The sequence below is a fragment of the Rhipicephalus microplus genome, chromosome 1 (genome assembly GCF_043290135.1).
Source record: "Rhipicephalus microplus isolate Deutch F79 chromosome 1, USDA_Rmic, whole genome shotgun sequence".
NCBI classification, from domain to species: Eukaryota; Metazoa; Arthropoda; class Arachnida; order Ixodida; family Ixodidae; genus Rhipicephalus; species Rhipicephalus microplus.
In genome coordinates, this window is record NC_134700.1 from 206,073,032 (window position 1) to 206,090,001 (window position 16,970).

General features: G+C 46.6%; 2 protein-coding genes across 2 annotated transcripts in view; one reads left to right on the forward strand and one right to left on the reverse strand.

Moving 5' to 3' along the window:
- The window catches only part of LOC119159774 (motile sperm domain-containing protein 2), a 46,124-nt gene extending 43,168 nt beyond the window's left edge, over positions 1–2,956 (reverse strand). The window contains exon 1 of the mRNA XM_037412624.2: positions 2,596–2,956. Coding sequence (XP_037268521.2) covers positions 2,596–2,713 — 118 coding nt within the window. The 5' untranslated portion in view covers positions 2,714–2,956. The remainder of the gene's footprint in view (positions 1–2,595) is intronic.
- Positions 1–16,632, forward strand: part of LOC119159775 (pyroglutamyl-peptidase 1) — a 106,184-nt gene extending 89,552 nt beyond the window's left edge. Inside the window, exon 6 of the mRNA XM_075890846.1 lies at positions 16,361–16,632. Coding sequence (XP_075746961.1) covers positions 16,361–16,433 — 73 coding nt within the window. The 3' untranslated portion in view covers positions 16,434–16,632. The remainder of the gene's footprint in view (positions 1–16,360) is intronic.
- The last annotated feature ends 338 nt before the right edge of the window (positions 16,633–16,970 follow it).

Here is a 16,970-nt window from a genome sequence, read left to right on the forward strand (position 1 = left end):
CACCAGTATTTTCCTGCGCTTGTTTGTAATCTATTGCTCTACATGTGTGGGAGCACGTTTAATAAACTTGTTCCGATGCATCGATTTGAGGGGCCGCTCTTATCGACGCTTTCAAAGCATCATAATTGCTGCCGCCACGTTTCAGTTGATGCGGTGCCAATCAGATGACGTTCCACCTCGGAAACAATCTCCGTAATCCTCGAGGTGAGCCTCAAAGAGCTTGGCCAAATGATTCTGTTCAGGGGCATAACCAGAAATATTTTTTCGGCATTTAATAAGGGGGGGGGGGGGGGGTCATTGTCCTTGACGTATGTTCGTGGTTGTGCTTGTATGTATATATAAAAGTGCACAATAAAATATTTTCGAACGGGAAATGTTTACTTCCCCCCCCCCCTCCTTGCTGTCCCAAGGATGACTGTCCCATTCTCAAAGTTTGGGGTTTATTTTGCAGACCCTTCTATGAAAAAGATGAAGCTCCTATTTTCTTGACCATTGCACGGGAGTACCAAGGTGACGTCACTGCCTCGACAGCGTATTGTGGAGAAGTCACGCACGTTTCCATCAGCCCAGAGGAGAATATGGAGGCCGCGGCAGTCATAAAATTGTTGTTGAAAAGCTGCCTAGTTATCTTGCGGCTAGAGCCCGGCAATACTCGATAGTAGCGCCCCAAGTGGCTCGCAATAAAATGTGCTGTGTTAAATGCTAGGGAAATTCTGGGGTACCACGTGCTATTATTGAGGTGCGAGTATGAGGTACACCGTAGGTGTGGTCTCTGTCTGGGCCGTAACAATGTGTAGGTAATGGGGCGTGGGGGGTGGCGGTAATGCAGAAAGGTAGCGGTTCAACCCCTCCCCCCCCCCCCCGAAAAAAATTCTTGGGCACTGCTCTGGTCTCCGGATCCGGAATGACCATCCGGGGTGCTTTACTTTGAACCTAAATCTAAGTAAACGGGTGCGCATTTCAACCTCCATCGAAATTGGAATTCGCCCACCTCTGCTTTGCAGTGAAGCACCAGTAGTCGACAAGACACCATGGTGGGTAAGTATCAGTTATATCTCATGCGTTTGGTCGAGGCACCCAATAAGCGGATGTAATGATTAAGACGTTGTGGGAATGTTCTCCTGAAACAATGCTGGGTAGGCTATGTTAGAATCCATTAATAATGTGGTAGCATTCTTACGTCATTTTCGTTATATCCGTGACTTCGTTGTATCTGTACTGTATCGCTGTATGGGCGTAAGAAAGGATTAAAAAAAGCACGCCTGTTAAAATCCACCACGCAAGCACGAACGCAACTTCATTGCTTTACGCTAAGCCGAAACCACGACCACATAATTAGAGCGGCAGCGCTTGATGTATACGATGCATTTCTTGCCACACGTGAAGTGGACCTTTGTATATCATAACTAGCGTGACTCACTTTTTCCAAGCGACTTCATATACCCTTTTGTTCGGTCGTTAAACGGTGGATCATGCAATTATTACTTTTTATTGCTGCTTAATGAACTAGGCCGCGTAGTTGCGAGCATTTCGCGCGGCGTGCGCAACTATTGAGCACATAACGCAACCTCGCTAACGACTCGCTCATTCGATCGCTTGAAAGGCGTTTGGAGACCATCCAAAGTGAGTGAGTCACGATAACGGGCCGTGATGGCTCCCCGTGGCAGATGGAAACAAAGATAACAATGTACGTCCTTAGTCATAAGGGCGTATCGAATGGACACACGCTCGCTTATGGAACATGTCTTCTGTGTAATTTATTTATTTATTTGTTTATTAATTTATTTACAGAATAGAGTAACCGCACAGAGGGCCCATGCAGCAGCGGCGGAACTACGTAAGACTGGGTCGATCGATCGATATGTGGGGTTTAACGTACCAAAACCACCATATGATTATGAGAGACGCCGTAGTGGAGAGCTCCGGAAATTCCGACCACCAGGGGTTCTTTAACGTGCACCCAGAGCTGAGCACACGGGCCTACCACAACACTGGGTCGTAGACAGGATTTTTTTTTTTTTCGAGGGGGGGGGGGGTCAAATATTTTTATGTATGTTAGTGCGTGCGTTTGTATGTTTGCGTGTATTTATTACAAGCAATTTTTTTTTTCTATGAGGGATACCCCCCCCCCCCCCCACATCCAAGCATGTGTTGGAAATGTCATTCGTCGGAGTTCACTTCAGGTGACAACTTTGCACGTAACTGGTATACAGCCATATCTATACAATAAACGCGTTTTTTACCCTTAATTTTCAGCGTGGACAGGACTTATGGTGCAGTCCACTTATGGTTGCTAAAGTACTTTCCTCTTCCTTTCTTTATTTCGAAAAGCCATTATTACGAAGTAAGCTTTGACAAACGAGCATGTCATCGTCAACTCCTAGCGGAAAACAATTCAACCCCTAGGATGACGCAGGTGAATGAAGGGTCCACGTAGAGCAAGACCGGTTAGCTATACATGCTTGTGGTTCAGCGCAAGCTCACGAACTCGTTACGGTCATTCGGTCCATAGTCACCGTTAATCTGCGTAAGCGGGGATACCCGAAAGAGATTTTCCCGTTCGGTACGACCACGTCGGAGTGTTGGTTTTCTTACCTGGGTGCGCGGCCATCTCCTCGAGCATCTTGTTCCGGAAGTCTTCCAGAAGGAGTCGGGTAACGACGAAGTCGTGTTCCCCGAATACTTCGTCCCCCGGCCTGCTGTGCGACGGCATGGCGATGGCGATCCTACGCGCGGCGGTAAAGCTGGTTGGTACGGCGAATCCTTTGTGTACGGCTGGGTGCGTGTTCGTTGCACTTGGTTCTCCAACACCTCTTTTTTTCTTCACGCACCCTGTACAGCTTCCGTAGAGCCTGTCCTCTGCTAATCCGTTTTCCGGTGGTGAAGTCGAAGGAGCACGGAAGTGAACGCGGCCAATGTCAGGCGAACGACTGCACGCTTCGGGTTTGTGAGTGTACTAAGAGAGAAAAGGGAGACCAAGTTCGCGTTCCGGCACTGTTCCAAAGCTTCTCTCTCCCTCTCTGCAACATCCCGCGGCTGTCACTTCTTTATAAGCGGCTACGGGGGGAGCTAGCTTCAAGGTCGGCTCGCCGGACGCCAGCGCCCCGCGGAACCGAGAACGCACAGACGCGCCGCCGGAGGAGGAGGAGAGGTGACTGACGCGTTGACGTCAGGGGTCACGTGGCGCTTCGGTGCCTGTTTATGTTTGCCGAGCCCTCGCCACTTCCTCCACAACGAATGCACTGATACTCGTAGCTTTTCTGTGTACTTGTACGCCGTTTTGTGCCTTTTTGCTTCGATTACGTTGTTTCTTCTCCTCTCAAGGCAACGAGCGATCCCTGCCCGCCACTTTCACTTTCACCGGTTCGAGAGGTTGTTGGCATCAGAAGAGCGTGCGTGCGGGCGTCCATAGGGACCGTATTGAATCTTTCCCACGAATGCTGGTGTGTGATGCGGCGGAGCGAGTTGGAGAACGTAACTGTTGATACTCTGCGGGGCTTGGTCGTGGGCTTTCTCTTACAAAAAAAAGGAAGCCGCCGAGGCCTTGTAGCACAGGCACCGATTGGTGATTCGTTTTCCGCTCTTGTAAACAACGCGAGCTGGGTGACATTCCTCGTTTATCGGCGGCGCTCTCACCGGAACGAAAACTAAGTAAACACGTTGAGAAATGCGTGCGAGGATGTAAGGAATACCGGGATGAGGGGAAGATGAGAGGACAAGTCGGGGGCGTCGTTATGGCAACAAAAGGCCTGTCCGGCCGTGCCTCGGCGCGTGCGGTGCTACCTGTCAGGACAGCATCGATTACTGTTGGGGGACAGCAGAAGAGCGAGACAGTGACCACACAACACGCACCAACATGTCGCTGACTGTAGAGGTATTATTTATTGTTTTTTTTTTGCCGTTGCTGAGAAATAAGGAGTCCCTAAATGTGTGTCTGGCTGTGGCCTTTTAAACCTCATTCTTCCAGAAAACAACAACGAATAAGAGGTGGTTATACGCGGCATTGCCTAACGATGGCAGCCATGCATGTGAACCATTTCGCAGAATGCTACCATAATCCTCTGTGTTGTGGCAAATAGGTGTGACCCCCCCCCCCCCCCCACCCCAAGAACGCACTTCAGAGGTATTCACGCTAGGACGAGGATTAGAGCTTGCGGAAAATAAACACGCAACTTTTGCAGTTCTAGTAGAGAGCACAGCTTTTGTACTCCGGTGCCACAATCCAGGTAGAAGTGTATCTTCTCTCCGGCGAAAGGGTCCAAGCTGGACTCTTTGCTCGACTCCGTTGCCCTGGTCCTCCTTCTGGGCCCTTCAGTGTTATGGCTTAACGATCAGCTACTACCGTGGCTCGAGTATCGGTTCAACCACACCATGAAGTGCGTAGTACAGGCGTCTCCTGTCTACCAGGTGGCATCGGCACAAACACCCACTGATAAAAACGGTTAGATAGTGGCTGGACAACAGTTCATCTAACTGATTATCCTATTCCTTTGAAGTATATCGGTGGAAGCTGATAAGAGAGGTATTAGAACTGGCCTCCACCTCACCGCGTAGGAACCTTCTGCTTTGTTGTCGGTCGGTTTGTATTTCCTGGAGTCATGTTAAACCTGTAAAATTGAAATGCTATTTTAGTCTATGTATGGCCCCTCTGCCGCTGTCCACCTATAGTGGCCTCTACAGGTAGTGGTCTGCTGAATTAATACAGAAATGATAATAAGGAAACTAAACTAATTAACCAAATAAAATACTATGTAGGAACCGTTACTACAACGTAACGCGTGGAAAACTGGATCACTCCAACTTGACGCTTTTTGGTGTAGTCCGGCTTGGGAGACAATGTAACTTCACTGAGTGAGTGGCGATCTTTCATGATATGTTACGAGTCTTACCTCCTTATAATTCTTGGTACGGCGTGTCATTTTTTTTTTTCACTCTAATATTTTTCAACGGAGAAAGGAGGAGGAGGGTGAACGAGTTCTCTCGGGGTCGCCCAACCAAGGACGGCAATATAAAGCACGCTTTGCTATTAATATTCGAATAAATTGTATCCTTTTAACAATATCGGATAATAGGGCACCTTTAAAACCGTATATACGCCCGCAGTGCAAGTTACTGCTCACTTACCTGTTTTGTTTTGCTTCCTGCATTGTAGGTTCGATATTACGAAATTTCAGCCCTTATTATTATTGGCAAAAAGACCGGCAGTAGCAAGAAAACGGACAACTGCGCAGCTTTATCTTAAGCTATATTACAAATGAAGGTGCAATTATTGAGCTGAACATCTATAGGTATGATAATACGTACCTCAATGAGTCGAATACGATGACTGAACAAAAGGCTGTGTTATAAGCATCATTTTTATATTAAAAAACGCTCTTAATAATCAGGTGGTTGTCATCTGATTATATGGAATGCACTTCTCGCGAGATGAAGCAGATAACTATAAATATTGTACTTAGTCGATAGCCATCGTGATTCATGCAATTTCACTAGATCTGGGTGATCACGCAGAGTTTGAACTTACGTGTGTGGGGCCATTGATTATGCTCTTTATTATTTGTGCCCAAATTTTTATCAGGCTATCTCCACAACATTGAGCTTGTTCTTCATTTCAGAACTGCTACTGCAGATCATAATCAAATTCGTCTTTTCGTCCACTTTTGCGTTTCATCGCATTCGTATTGCCATTGCTACTGACTGGTAGCAATGGCAATACGAATGTGAAGATACGAAGATATGTGGCGTTTAACGCCCCAAAACCACCATATGATTATGAGAGACGTTGTAGTGGTGGGCTCCGGAAATTTCGACCATCTGGGGTTCTTTAACGTGCACCCAAATCTGAGCACACGAGCCTACAACATTTTTGCCTCTATCGAAAATGCAGCCGCCTCAGCCAGGATTTGATCCCGCTACCTGCGGGTCAGCAGCCGAGTACCATAGCCACTAGACCACCACGGTGGGCAATTCTCTACGTGGCCTCTGAGGCCCGAGGTCTCAGGGATACTTGGGTACACAAAGTTTACCCAAGGAATTCATCAGGGCACACAAACGCCTGAACGCGAGGGTCATTATGACACATCTATGTCATAGGTCAGGGTCGCCTCTAGATTTCTTTTTATCTCCTAATTATTTTTTTTTGTTCCGCATCAATTTTCTGACCCACCTCTTATAACAAGTATGAGATATTTCCCAGCTGTAATCAAATCTCATCAGTTACTGCGACTTCCATGTGCTCGGGAAGTCGAACGGTGCATGATTGTTCTATTGCCATACATGTACAAACCAACAAAAATAAGAAGCTTTCAAACCTGCCAGAGTCACCTTGGGGATAGGTTGACAATTCGTCGGCATCGGCAACCCACCCGCCGCCATTCATGCGGGACCACTCCGCGCGATACGTGTCCTGATGAGCTCACTCGCGTTACGACAACCAATTGCGAGCGATGACGCGAGCAGAACTGGCAGCGTACATGCACCAATATTTGTCAGTAGTTCCGTGCAACTTCGTGAAATCAGATCCATAAGTTATTTTTATCTACCTTGCTAACTATACCGATGAACATTCTAGCGCCAACATTGAATCTCAAAGGGTAACGCTTGTTTTCTGCAACTATGTTCTTTCTGACGTTTTTTCAACACCTGGCGAAACGCGTCCCCTCCTCACCAAGGACGGGGGCTTAGCAGGAGGAGAAAGGCACGTCACGTGTGCATATTGTTTGCTGAAAGATGCGTGGCCAACTTGATATTATTAGGTGTCCAGTCGCGCTCAATATGAGTGGGATCACGCTGTATGTACTCAAAATGGCACCAACAGTGCAAAAAGTGGCAGCTATAAAAACAGTGAATTAAACTCTCTCAATTAGCCGTACTTTCTGAACCACTTCAACGTTAGTCGGTGTCATTGTTCAAACTTGGGGTCACATTAACCACAGCCGGCGTGCCGCAACTCATTTCGAGTGTGGCTGTACGTGGCACTGTAAATCTTCCAGGTCAAGAAGAACATGGCGGCAAACAGCGTTGCGCGTGAGAGAGCGTCGGGAGAAGAAGCAATTGTGAATACTTAGGCCTAAGGGAAACGTTTAGGGACTTTAATATGGGAGGTATACGAGTGCCTCGACCAATCACGAGAAGCGAACTCATCTGAACATTCGTGCTTTATCGTTCCGCGTCTTAACTGCTTCCTGCTCGAGGATCTCAATTTTCAAGCCTCACTGCCCTGGCCATGCTGCATCGAACTACTCGGACAACGGGTTTGGTTTGCGGAGTAAGCAGACTGTCATCGCCATTGTTCGTTTACTCGTGACTTGTTCCGGTTCGATGCATCGCGTCACAAGCGGCGAGGGCAGCTCCTTGGGCGACCAACGCAAGACGCAAGTTAAGACCCTGAGTGAAGGTGCCGGGTGCCGCGACTTTGTTTTTTCTTTGCACCTCATCCGCCTATTGAGACACTTTGCACGTGAATTACGTTGAAAACTCAAGAAAAAATAACATTAATTGTGGTAGCAACAACGGTTTTCTTTTGTGTTCTTGCTTCGAGGATTTAGTAGATCGTTTTTGTTAAGATTACGCCCACTTCAGGAACGTCACAAATTATTCGGGAACCTACGTCGCCGCTAGCGGTAACGCTATAATATTCAATGACAAGGGTATAAATGCCGACACGCTTCGCCGCTTGTCAGTTTATCGACGGCTGACGCTGCATTATATCAGTGCAAGTGTGCTACTGTAACTCGACCTTCCGTTTACCGGCCACAGGTTCGCCCAAATAAACAGTTTCATCTGACCATCCGGTCCCCTGCCTTCAACCACGTCACGACGCCATGACAATATATTCATTTATGCCCTGTCATTCATATTGCCGTACCACTGCAGATTCATGTATTTTGTTTGGACAGCCGGAAGAAGAAACGTGCTGGATGCTATACTCACGGCAAATGCAGTTAGTGGTTCGCCCTCTGTTAAACGCATCATTGCACTGTTCCGCATAACGCAACAGCCTTCCACACGACAGTAGAGGCAACACCCATCATGCAACATTAAGGCGGCACAACGCACGTCATGCACAGCGCACCGCCCTGCGCTACACCGCATTCCGTTCCCCGCGCTACGCTGCCCCACAGTACTACACTGCACTGTTGCATTGCACATCGTTAGAAATGCGCTGTCTCACAATATTTTCTATCGTGGGAGCAATTAAGTCATTTCATGTGCAGTTGACAACTTTTCACGGGAAAGGGAGAGAGAGAGGCTGTCAACTATACTTTTCAGGAGGTTTGACGAATTGCTTCACGGAATCAGTGGTGTTCTGAAACATATGGGTGAGCACGCGGTCGGGATGTGCACTCCGTAAGGAAGCCACGTCCTGAAGAGATTGCAGCCGTCTGAACCGGGTCTAAACTATATTATTTATCGGTCAACAAACCATGAATGTGGACACATTGCTGTACGATTGTCTATAAGTCGGTTTTACTTGGCCTCCTTTCTATAGAGATATAACCGTAATATCACGCCTATTAGCCGCGCTTATTTCGAATGACTGTCATCTGCAAAATGAAATTGAAGTATCCACCCGTGGCTCATGCAGGACATGTATAAGCCTCGTCTTGTGCCCAAGGCAATAGAAGAGGCGTGTTTAGAGGAAACGTTCAATACCTAATTGTTTCCTTCAGCACCTTTGATTGAACATCGATTGTTTCGGTCTCGCTGATACCGACTGTCCTTCGAGGTTTGAGTGAGATAGGGTGCATGATACGCTGTCGTGAATTGCGCACTGTGCGAGTTTCGTAATACCTGCCGATCGCAAAGAGTTTTTGCGCGTCCGAAAAGGGTCATTGGCGAGCCCGGACTATAAGGCCTGGGAGTGCGCACACGATATGTGATAAATGAGCGTGACGGCGCGTGGAGGTGTACAGTCTGTATTCTTGATATTGATAAAACCGAGAGACTCTGACTGACTATTAAAGCGCTAACGCAGAAAGGCAGCATGATGTCATTGAATCATTACCGAGTCCTCACATACGCTTGTTTGATATGTGGGTTTTAACGTCCCGAAACCACCATATGATTATGAGAGACGACGTAGTGGAGGGCTCCGGAAATTTCGACCACCTGTGGTTCTTTAACGTACGCCCAAATCTGAACACACGGGCCTACAGCATTTCCGCCTCCATCGGAATTGCAGCCGTCGCAGCCGGGATTCGATCTCACGTCCTGCGGGTCAGCAGCCGAGTACCTTAGCCACTAGACCATTGCGGCGGGGCCATATGCTTGTTTGCTAACGTATGCATTCCTTCTGTAGCTCTGTCTATGCAAGATCTTTAGATACTAAGGCACTTTGTGTGCAATCAGACACATGCCATAATGAAAGCATTGCTTAAAATACGTCGCATGCATATTAAATGCCACAAAGAACAAACTATAATTGGACCTTGTGAAATACACTTGTTTGAAGTGTTCTACATGACCCGCCATGCATGGTTGTCTAGTGGCTAAGGTATACCCGGCTGCTGGCCCGCAGGTTGCAGGATCGAATCCCAGCCGTGGCGTGCAGAATAGCAATGGAGGCGAAAATGCTCGAGGCCCGAGTGCCTATATTTTATTTATTTATTCAATACTGGAGACTCGATGTCCAAGCAGGGTGGTAATACACATACAAATAAAATAATTGCGAAACGAAATAATGAAGGACCAAGAAGGTTGTTTGGTAAGTTAGTTCATTCATCACATGTATTAGTAAGACAGTTCCATTCACATATGGTTCTTGGAAAGTACGAATACTTCAGTAGGTCTGAGCGAGCAAAATATGGGATCAAGGCCTTTGGGTGGTGGTGTCGGGTGGGTCGGCTACTAAGGGGTGTCAAATACGGGGATGGGTCTAGAGCTATTTTTTTTTTTTGTTCAAAAGTTGATCAAGGAATTGTAATCTAGCTTTTTGTCTTCGCATCTGCAGTAAGGGAATGTTGTTGGCTAGCATCAAATCTGAGGGTGAGTCTAACTTGGAGTACTTGTTGAATATAAATCTAACAGCTTTTCTTTGAATACGCTCAAGAGTGTGTATATTACGTTTTTTATAAGGATCCCATACTTTGCTCGCGTACTCTTGTTTTGGCCGCACAAGGGCTGTGTAACAAAGTAGTTTAACATTCGTGGGAGCACTTTGAAGTTTATGTTTAAGAAGACATAGTTTATGAAAGGCAGATGAACAAACATTATCAATATGGAGATTCTAAGATAAGCTGGAAGTGAGTGTCACACCAAGGTATCTGTAGGAGTTTACTTGTTGCTGTGGTGAAGACCCTAATATGTATGTATACGATTGTGGATTCTTTTGGCGAGTCACTGGAAGGCACATACATTTGTTCGCGTTGAGACACATTCCCCAATGGTTGCACCATTCATATATATTGCAAAGACTAGTGCTCAGATCGTTCAAATTGTTAGTGGAACGTATTTGTTTGAACAAAACACAATCGTCTGCAAACAATCTTATTTCTACACTTTAGGTGCACGTTAAAAATCCCCAGGTGGTCGAAATTCCGGGAGCCCTCAACTATGGAGGGAAGGAAAGGAAGGAAAATGAGGAAAAGAACGGCAGGGAGGTTAACCAGCCTATAGGCAGTCGGTCTGCTACCCTACGCATGGGAGGGGAAGGGGGAGGTGAAAATATAGGAGAGAGGGATGAGAGATAAACACAGCACATTCGGCAGCACACGTGCGCACACTCAGTCATAGACCAGTCTTGTCTTTCGCGGTGTGTGACATTGCTGTTACAGCCGCTTGTTCAAGTCCGTGTCGCGTAGGAATTTCAGCAGAGCTTTTGTCACCTTCTGTTGCATTGTCTTCTCTCGGGCACTTGAAAGAATACTGTCCACAGACATTTGGCTGTTGTCGATGCGAACAAGAACGGACGACAGTGACTGTCTCTGGATGTCATACAACTAACAGTAGCACAGGATGTGGTACGTAGCGTCTCTTCGCATATAAAGGCATCGCAGAGAGCGTTGTCGGCCATTCCTATGACAAATGAATAAGATTTTGTAAATGCCACTCCTAGCCATAAGCGATGAAGAAGGGTGGCTTCTCTTCGGTCGAGCCAAGTGGGCATGTGGAGAGAGAGAGAGAGATAAAGATGCAAGGAGAGGCAGGGAGGTTAACCAGACGCACATCTGGTTTGCTACCCTGCACTGGGGAAGGGCATGCGGAGAGTCATCAAAGAACACAGGTGGTGTTGACGATTCATCTCGTTATTTGGTGGGCACCATAGCGAAAACGTGATTTTACGCGCAAGTCGTCGATGATTACTGGCAGCATCGGTCCGCGAAAGTGGTATGGCTTCTTCTCGTGTTCCTTCAAGGGCTGCCCGCGCGGCAGTATCGGCATGTTCGTTCCCTATGACGCCGCAGTGACTTGGCAGCCACTGAAACGCCACATGATCCCCATTCTTGTGTGAAGTGCGGAGAAGGCATCGAATTTCGAAAACAAGCTGTTCGTATGGCCCACGACGATATATATATATATATATATATATATATATATATATATATATATATATATATATATATATATATATATATATATATATATATATATATATATATATATATATATATATATATATATATATATATATATGTGTGTGTGTGTGTGTGTGTGTGTGTGTGTGTGTGTGTGTGTGTGTGTGTGTGTGTGTGTGTGTGTGTGTGTGTGTGTACACTCCCTGAATATTTCTCATGCAAAAGAAGAAGAGGCAGTTCTTTCAGCACGGGCGATGAAAGCTCAGGCAACGTGTATCTCATAATCATATGGTGGTTCTGGGACGTTAAACCCAAACAATTATTAGAAATTGTCTACACGCATGTACAAAATCTTACACTTGAAGGGCAAACAGATTAGTCGGGTGAACTAAGCGTACAGAAACACATGTTTCCTACATTAAAATTTTTAAAAAAATGATAGGCAACTCTATCACGCAGCTTTTCAACATGACATCTGAGATAGGCAGCATACGCAGCTTACAATATGCCATCAGCCACTTAAACCAAAATAATTGTTGCAGTTGGTCTTCACGTCCCCTTTGGATGTGCAACCGCTTGTACTCCCAAGTCTTATTCGTGTGCTCTGTTAGGAAGCGCTACAACAACGTCAATCTCAAACGTTGTGTGTGTGAGCGCGCGCGCGCGTGTGTGTGTGTGTGTGTGTGTGGTGTGTGTGTGTGGTGTGTGGTGTGTGTGGTGTGTGTTGTGTGTGTGTGTGTGGTGTGTGTGTGTGTGTGTGTGTGTGTGGAGTGTGTGTGTGTGTGTGTGTGTGGTGTGTGTTGTGTGTGGTGTGTGTGTGTGGTGTGTGTGTGTGTGGTGTGTGTGTGTGGTGTGTGTGTGGTGTGTGTGTGTGGTGTGTGTGTGTGTGTGGTGTGTGTGTGTGTGGTGTGTGTGTGGTGTGTGTGTGTGTGTGGTGTGTGTGTGGTGTGCGTGTGGTGTGTGTGTGTGGTGTGTGGTGTGTGTGTGTGTGTGTGTGGTGTGTGTGGTGTGTGTGTGGTCTGTGTGTGTGTGTGTGGTGTGTGTGTGTGTGTGTGTGTGTGGTGTGTGCGTGTGGTGTGTGTGTGTGTGTGGTGTGTGTGTGTGTGTGGTGTGTGTGTGTGTGTGGTGTGTGTGTGTGTGGTGTGTGTGTGTGTGTGGTGTGTGTGTGTGTGTGTGTGTGTGTGTGTGTGTGTGTGTGTGTGTGTGTGTGTGTGTGTGTGTGTGTGTGTGTGTGTGGGTTCGTGTGGGTGTGTGCGCGTGCGTGCGTGCGTGCGTGCGCTGTTTTCAGTAGCAAACGAGGTCAGATAACGCAACTGGTAAGAAAGGAAGTGTCTTGGGATCGTATACCCGTGTGCGAAGTTTGTCCATCATCTTCTCTAATGCCCTTTGCTGCTCTAATGAACCAACCGGCAAAGCAATGTTATGCGAGTATACATTTTTATTCAACCTCCTTTTCTTTGGCGTCATGTCCGTAGCGAAGCTGTACATGTGAAAACAAGATGGGCTTAGGATGACGATATGGTAACGACCTAATCATAATCATGAAGGTATTAGGATGACTATGGCACAACCAAAGTAATGGACGGACACACCAAACGAGCGTTTAATTGTCGTCGCAGAAATATTCGGTGTGGCCTATGTGGTAGCCGCAACCCATCTCATGAAAAGGAAGTTAAATGTTAATTTCCTTTAGACCACGCAGAAAGAAGCTATAACTTTTCAAAATGGACATGTACACCTCGTGGCTTCTTTCTTGGTTAAGCGATGCACTCTATAGCACTAAAGAAGTGGCTCGTGTGGACCCTACAGAGTGCGCGCATGCCGCTCCTCTAGTCCGGCCGTGAACGATGCTTGACATTTTGCCTAGTCATTACAGGGTGCTCTTCAGTCGCGTTTTGCGACAGCCCTTCAAAAGCCGTCAAAGAAGCACGGTAGATCGTTACAGCTGATTTTGCTCAGTATATAAATTTTGAAGAACTCGATTGATCTGTGGGGTTTAACGTCCCAAAACCACTATATGATTAGGAGAGACGCCGTAGTGTAGGGCTCCGGAAATTTAGACCACCTGGGGTTCTTTAACGTGCACCCAAATCTGAGCACACGGGCCTACAACAAATTTTGAAGAACTCGGTGAACTAACTAACGAACTAAACTAAATAATTAACTAAGCCAATGACCAACTAACGAATTATTAACTAACCAAATAAATTAGTGTGGTAACTTGCAATCACAACCAGCTCCTGCACCTGGTACGGTCGCCCGGCCCCCAACGATCCGACCGCACATTCAATTTGTAATTACTAAATGCGCAAGTGGTTTTCTTCCGTAAACTTCTCTTTCTGTCATATTTGGTAATAATTAAACGCCTGTTTAACATTTCGGGAGAAGTGCCCACGTTTTCGAGGGCTGATTGGAATTATTCGATCTTCGGATAGGCAGAGATAAAGCGCAAGTAGCCGAACAGGACGACTACCACGTCTCCAAAGCAATCCCATAAGTACCTTTACTGTACGGTGATGTCTTAATTTTTTTTCGGGAAAGGGGGGGGGGGGGGGATATCGTGCCGTCGATCTCCGCATCGCCTTCGAGCGTTCGCCATAAACATCGCATCTGCCATACGCGTATACAAGGCAACACATATCACTTCCGATCTGTTTCCGTTTCGCAGCATGGGCTATCTGCTTTCGCCATCGGTTATCGGCCCAGTCACGGTCACCATGTCATTTCCGATTTCTTCGATAAAACAAAAAAAAATAAGAAAAAGCAACAAAAGAAGTGACGTGCATGCGTGCGTGCGTCACAGCAGTCTCTCCTTCCTCTTTGTTTTTCTGTCCTTACATTCGTTACGAAAGCGTAAGCAAAGATAATGCCTAATTCATCCGTCATTCTCTTCTTTGCAGCTGCTGTATCTCCTACCTTCGTCACTACATATCTCTATCGATTCCCGTCTTGATCGGCTCGAATAGTGCTCCTCCAGAAGACGCTTACGTCGGCATCATATCTACGTACGTGTTGTGCGAATGCAGTGCGCTCGCAGTGTTCTTCGGAAGCCCTCTCAACATTCCGCGCCTCTCATCCAGCCCCTCTTTCCCACCCCTGCCCCAATCGCTTCGTAGAAGTGAATAGATGCATACAGGCTTCATAGAGTAACAGAAAACGCAAGGCAGCCCAAACCCCTTATACCCCCAACCCACGTCACCTCCTGGTGCCCCAAGGCATCGGTCACCTCGCTCTGCAGTGAAGGTCCTTACGCCTTGCTGCATCACGAACGAACGGCCCTCTATGACGTCAATGCTTGAGGCCGTCGACCGCTCTCAGCACGGTTTGCTGCGCGGCGGAGTTCACTTCGAACGCATTTGAGCAGTACGCCTGGGCTGGAATATTTAGTTTTTATTTTATCGATTTAGGAGGATCTAGCCTTGCTCGTTCAGCTGTAGTGCCAGCTGAATCTTTGCCCTCCCATAAGCAAGTGTCTGCACAGTTTCCTTCTAGGCTTCGTCGAAGGTTAGCAACCACTTTCTACGCTCCCCGATGTTTTTGAACACCTTCGGCATTTGGTATTTCTTCAGTCCCGGATAATTAGACACACCGAAGAAGCCAATCCTGTCATTGCTTTTCCTTTCATTTGTGTTTCTCTCCTCGCTATACCGCTTTTGTCAGCCTTTTTTTCTTTCTTTTTTTGGTCTGTTTTTACTAAAACCATGAACCGACCATAGGTCAACAAGTGTTGCTGTTTACATTTTTCACCCGAGCGTTCTGCAGTACATTATGGGCTGTCCGTGAGGTGATGGCACACCTACTATGTATTTATAAACGCACTGGACGCTTCATGAGGAATCAGGAGTGGAGTCTAGAAGCAAGAGAGTGTTGTTGACACTGTTTCTCCTGCCTAATTGTTTTCTTCAAGGTCTTGCTATAATGATCGAGCAGCAACTGAAGCTACGAGCTTTATTTGTATTTCTGCGGCGCAAGTCGAGCATTTATTCAGCATTTATGTGCTATGCATTGTTGCTTTCGAAGCAGTGCAAGGTCTGAGATTCATGTATAAGGCTCAGCAACTGAATATAACACCGTAGTCGGCCTGCATTGCGGTCAGTACGCACGTGTGTGTGTGTGTGTGTGTGTGTGTGTGTGTGTGTGTGTGTGTGTGTGTGAAAGAGAGAGAGAGAGAGAGAGAGAGAGAGAGAGAGAGAGAGAGAGAGAGAGAGAGAGAGAAAAGTTGTGAAGGTGTGAATCCGCTGGATGAGGAAAAAAAGTAGGTCGTACATGCGTTGCTTAGATAGGCGAAAAATGCATTGGTGATGGAAATCCCAAGTAAGGTTTTGTAACTCCAGGAAGATGTAACGAGCGTTAGTTTGCTTTGTACATTTACTATTCTGAAAGCTTTCCTTGTAGGCGGATGTTTGAAATCAATGGCGGCAAAAAAATCCGCGTTCGGAGCAGTGCATTCTTAAGTCGCTTGCAGGTTTCAAGGTTGTATCACAGCCGCATGTGTTCACGTACACGTGTGTTTAAACAGCGCTCGTACTTCTTCTCTTCGATGGCAAATCAAACACGAAGTGCTCGAGTGGATTGTTAGCTAAGGGAAGTTATAGACACAATATTGTAGTGAAAGATACCATAAAAGGGTGTCCAGTGGTCATATATACAAGTAGTACTAGTATATCAGTCTGATCTCTGTCACCCGTATTTGCATTGTAAACCGATACGAGTGAATCGACGTGCTTGCTTGTTTGCTTGCTTGATTGCTTGCTTGTTTGTGTACTTGTTAGCTGTCCCTGCAGCTCTTCATTCTTCGTGTTTTCCTCATTTTGTTTTTTTTTTCGTTTTTTTCTCTCTTGCAGTGAACATCGAGAAAGCGGAATCCAGCACCGTTGTCGGTCTGACAGATTCAGAGGAGGATCTCGCTTCATTTGACTTGTTTCCAACAAGCAGAGATGGATAGAACCTGTCATTGTCATTGAATTAAGGCACACAGTATAGTCGGCATATGGAAATCGCTGGTATGAAACTCTGTACACGGAATGCAAGTGAGGAAAGCAAGACAGGATGAGAGAGGCGCGATAAAATGAATTAAAGTGTGTTAAAAGAGGAAAAAATGAAACAAAAACTCAAACGTCGAGTTTTCTGTATATAAGGGGAGGGGGGGCGCAGGACGTGCGCTTGTATGTAGTATTTTATTGTGTGCACCATCCTACAATAAATTCACAAGCGCCGCTGGATGAAGGCTGAATGAGGGTGGCAGACAAGGTACAGAACACAAACGAACTGGGTATACAACCGTAGAACATGGTGCGCCGAGGAAAATGAAATATAAGCGGCGCCTAACGCAGCTTGGCACGCCCTGCCTCGTCGTACTTGACTGGGCAAAGGTGATGCGGTAGAATTTATATTAACCATCGGAAGTAAGCAGGCTGCTGCTGACAGGACCGATCCCGTGAACAGTATAACAAA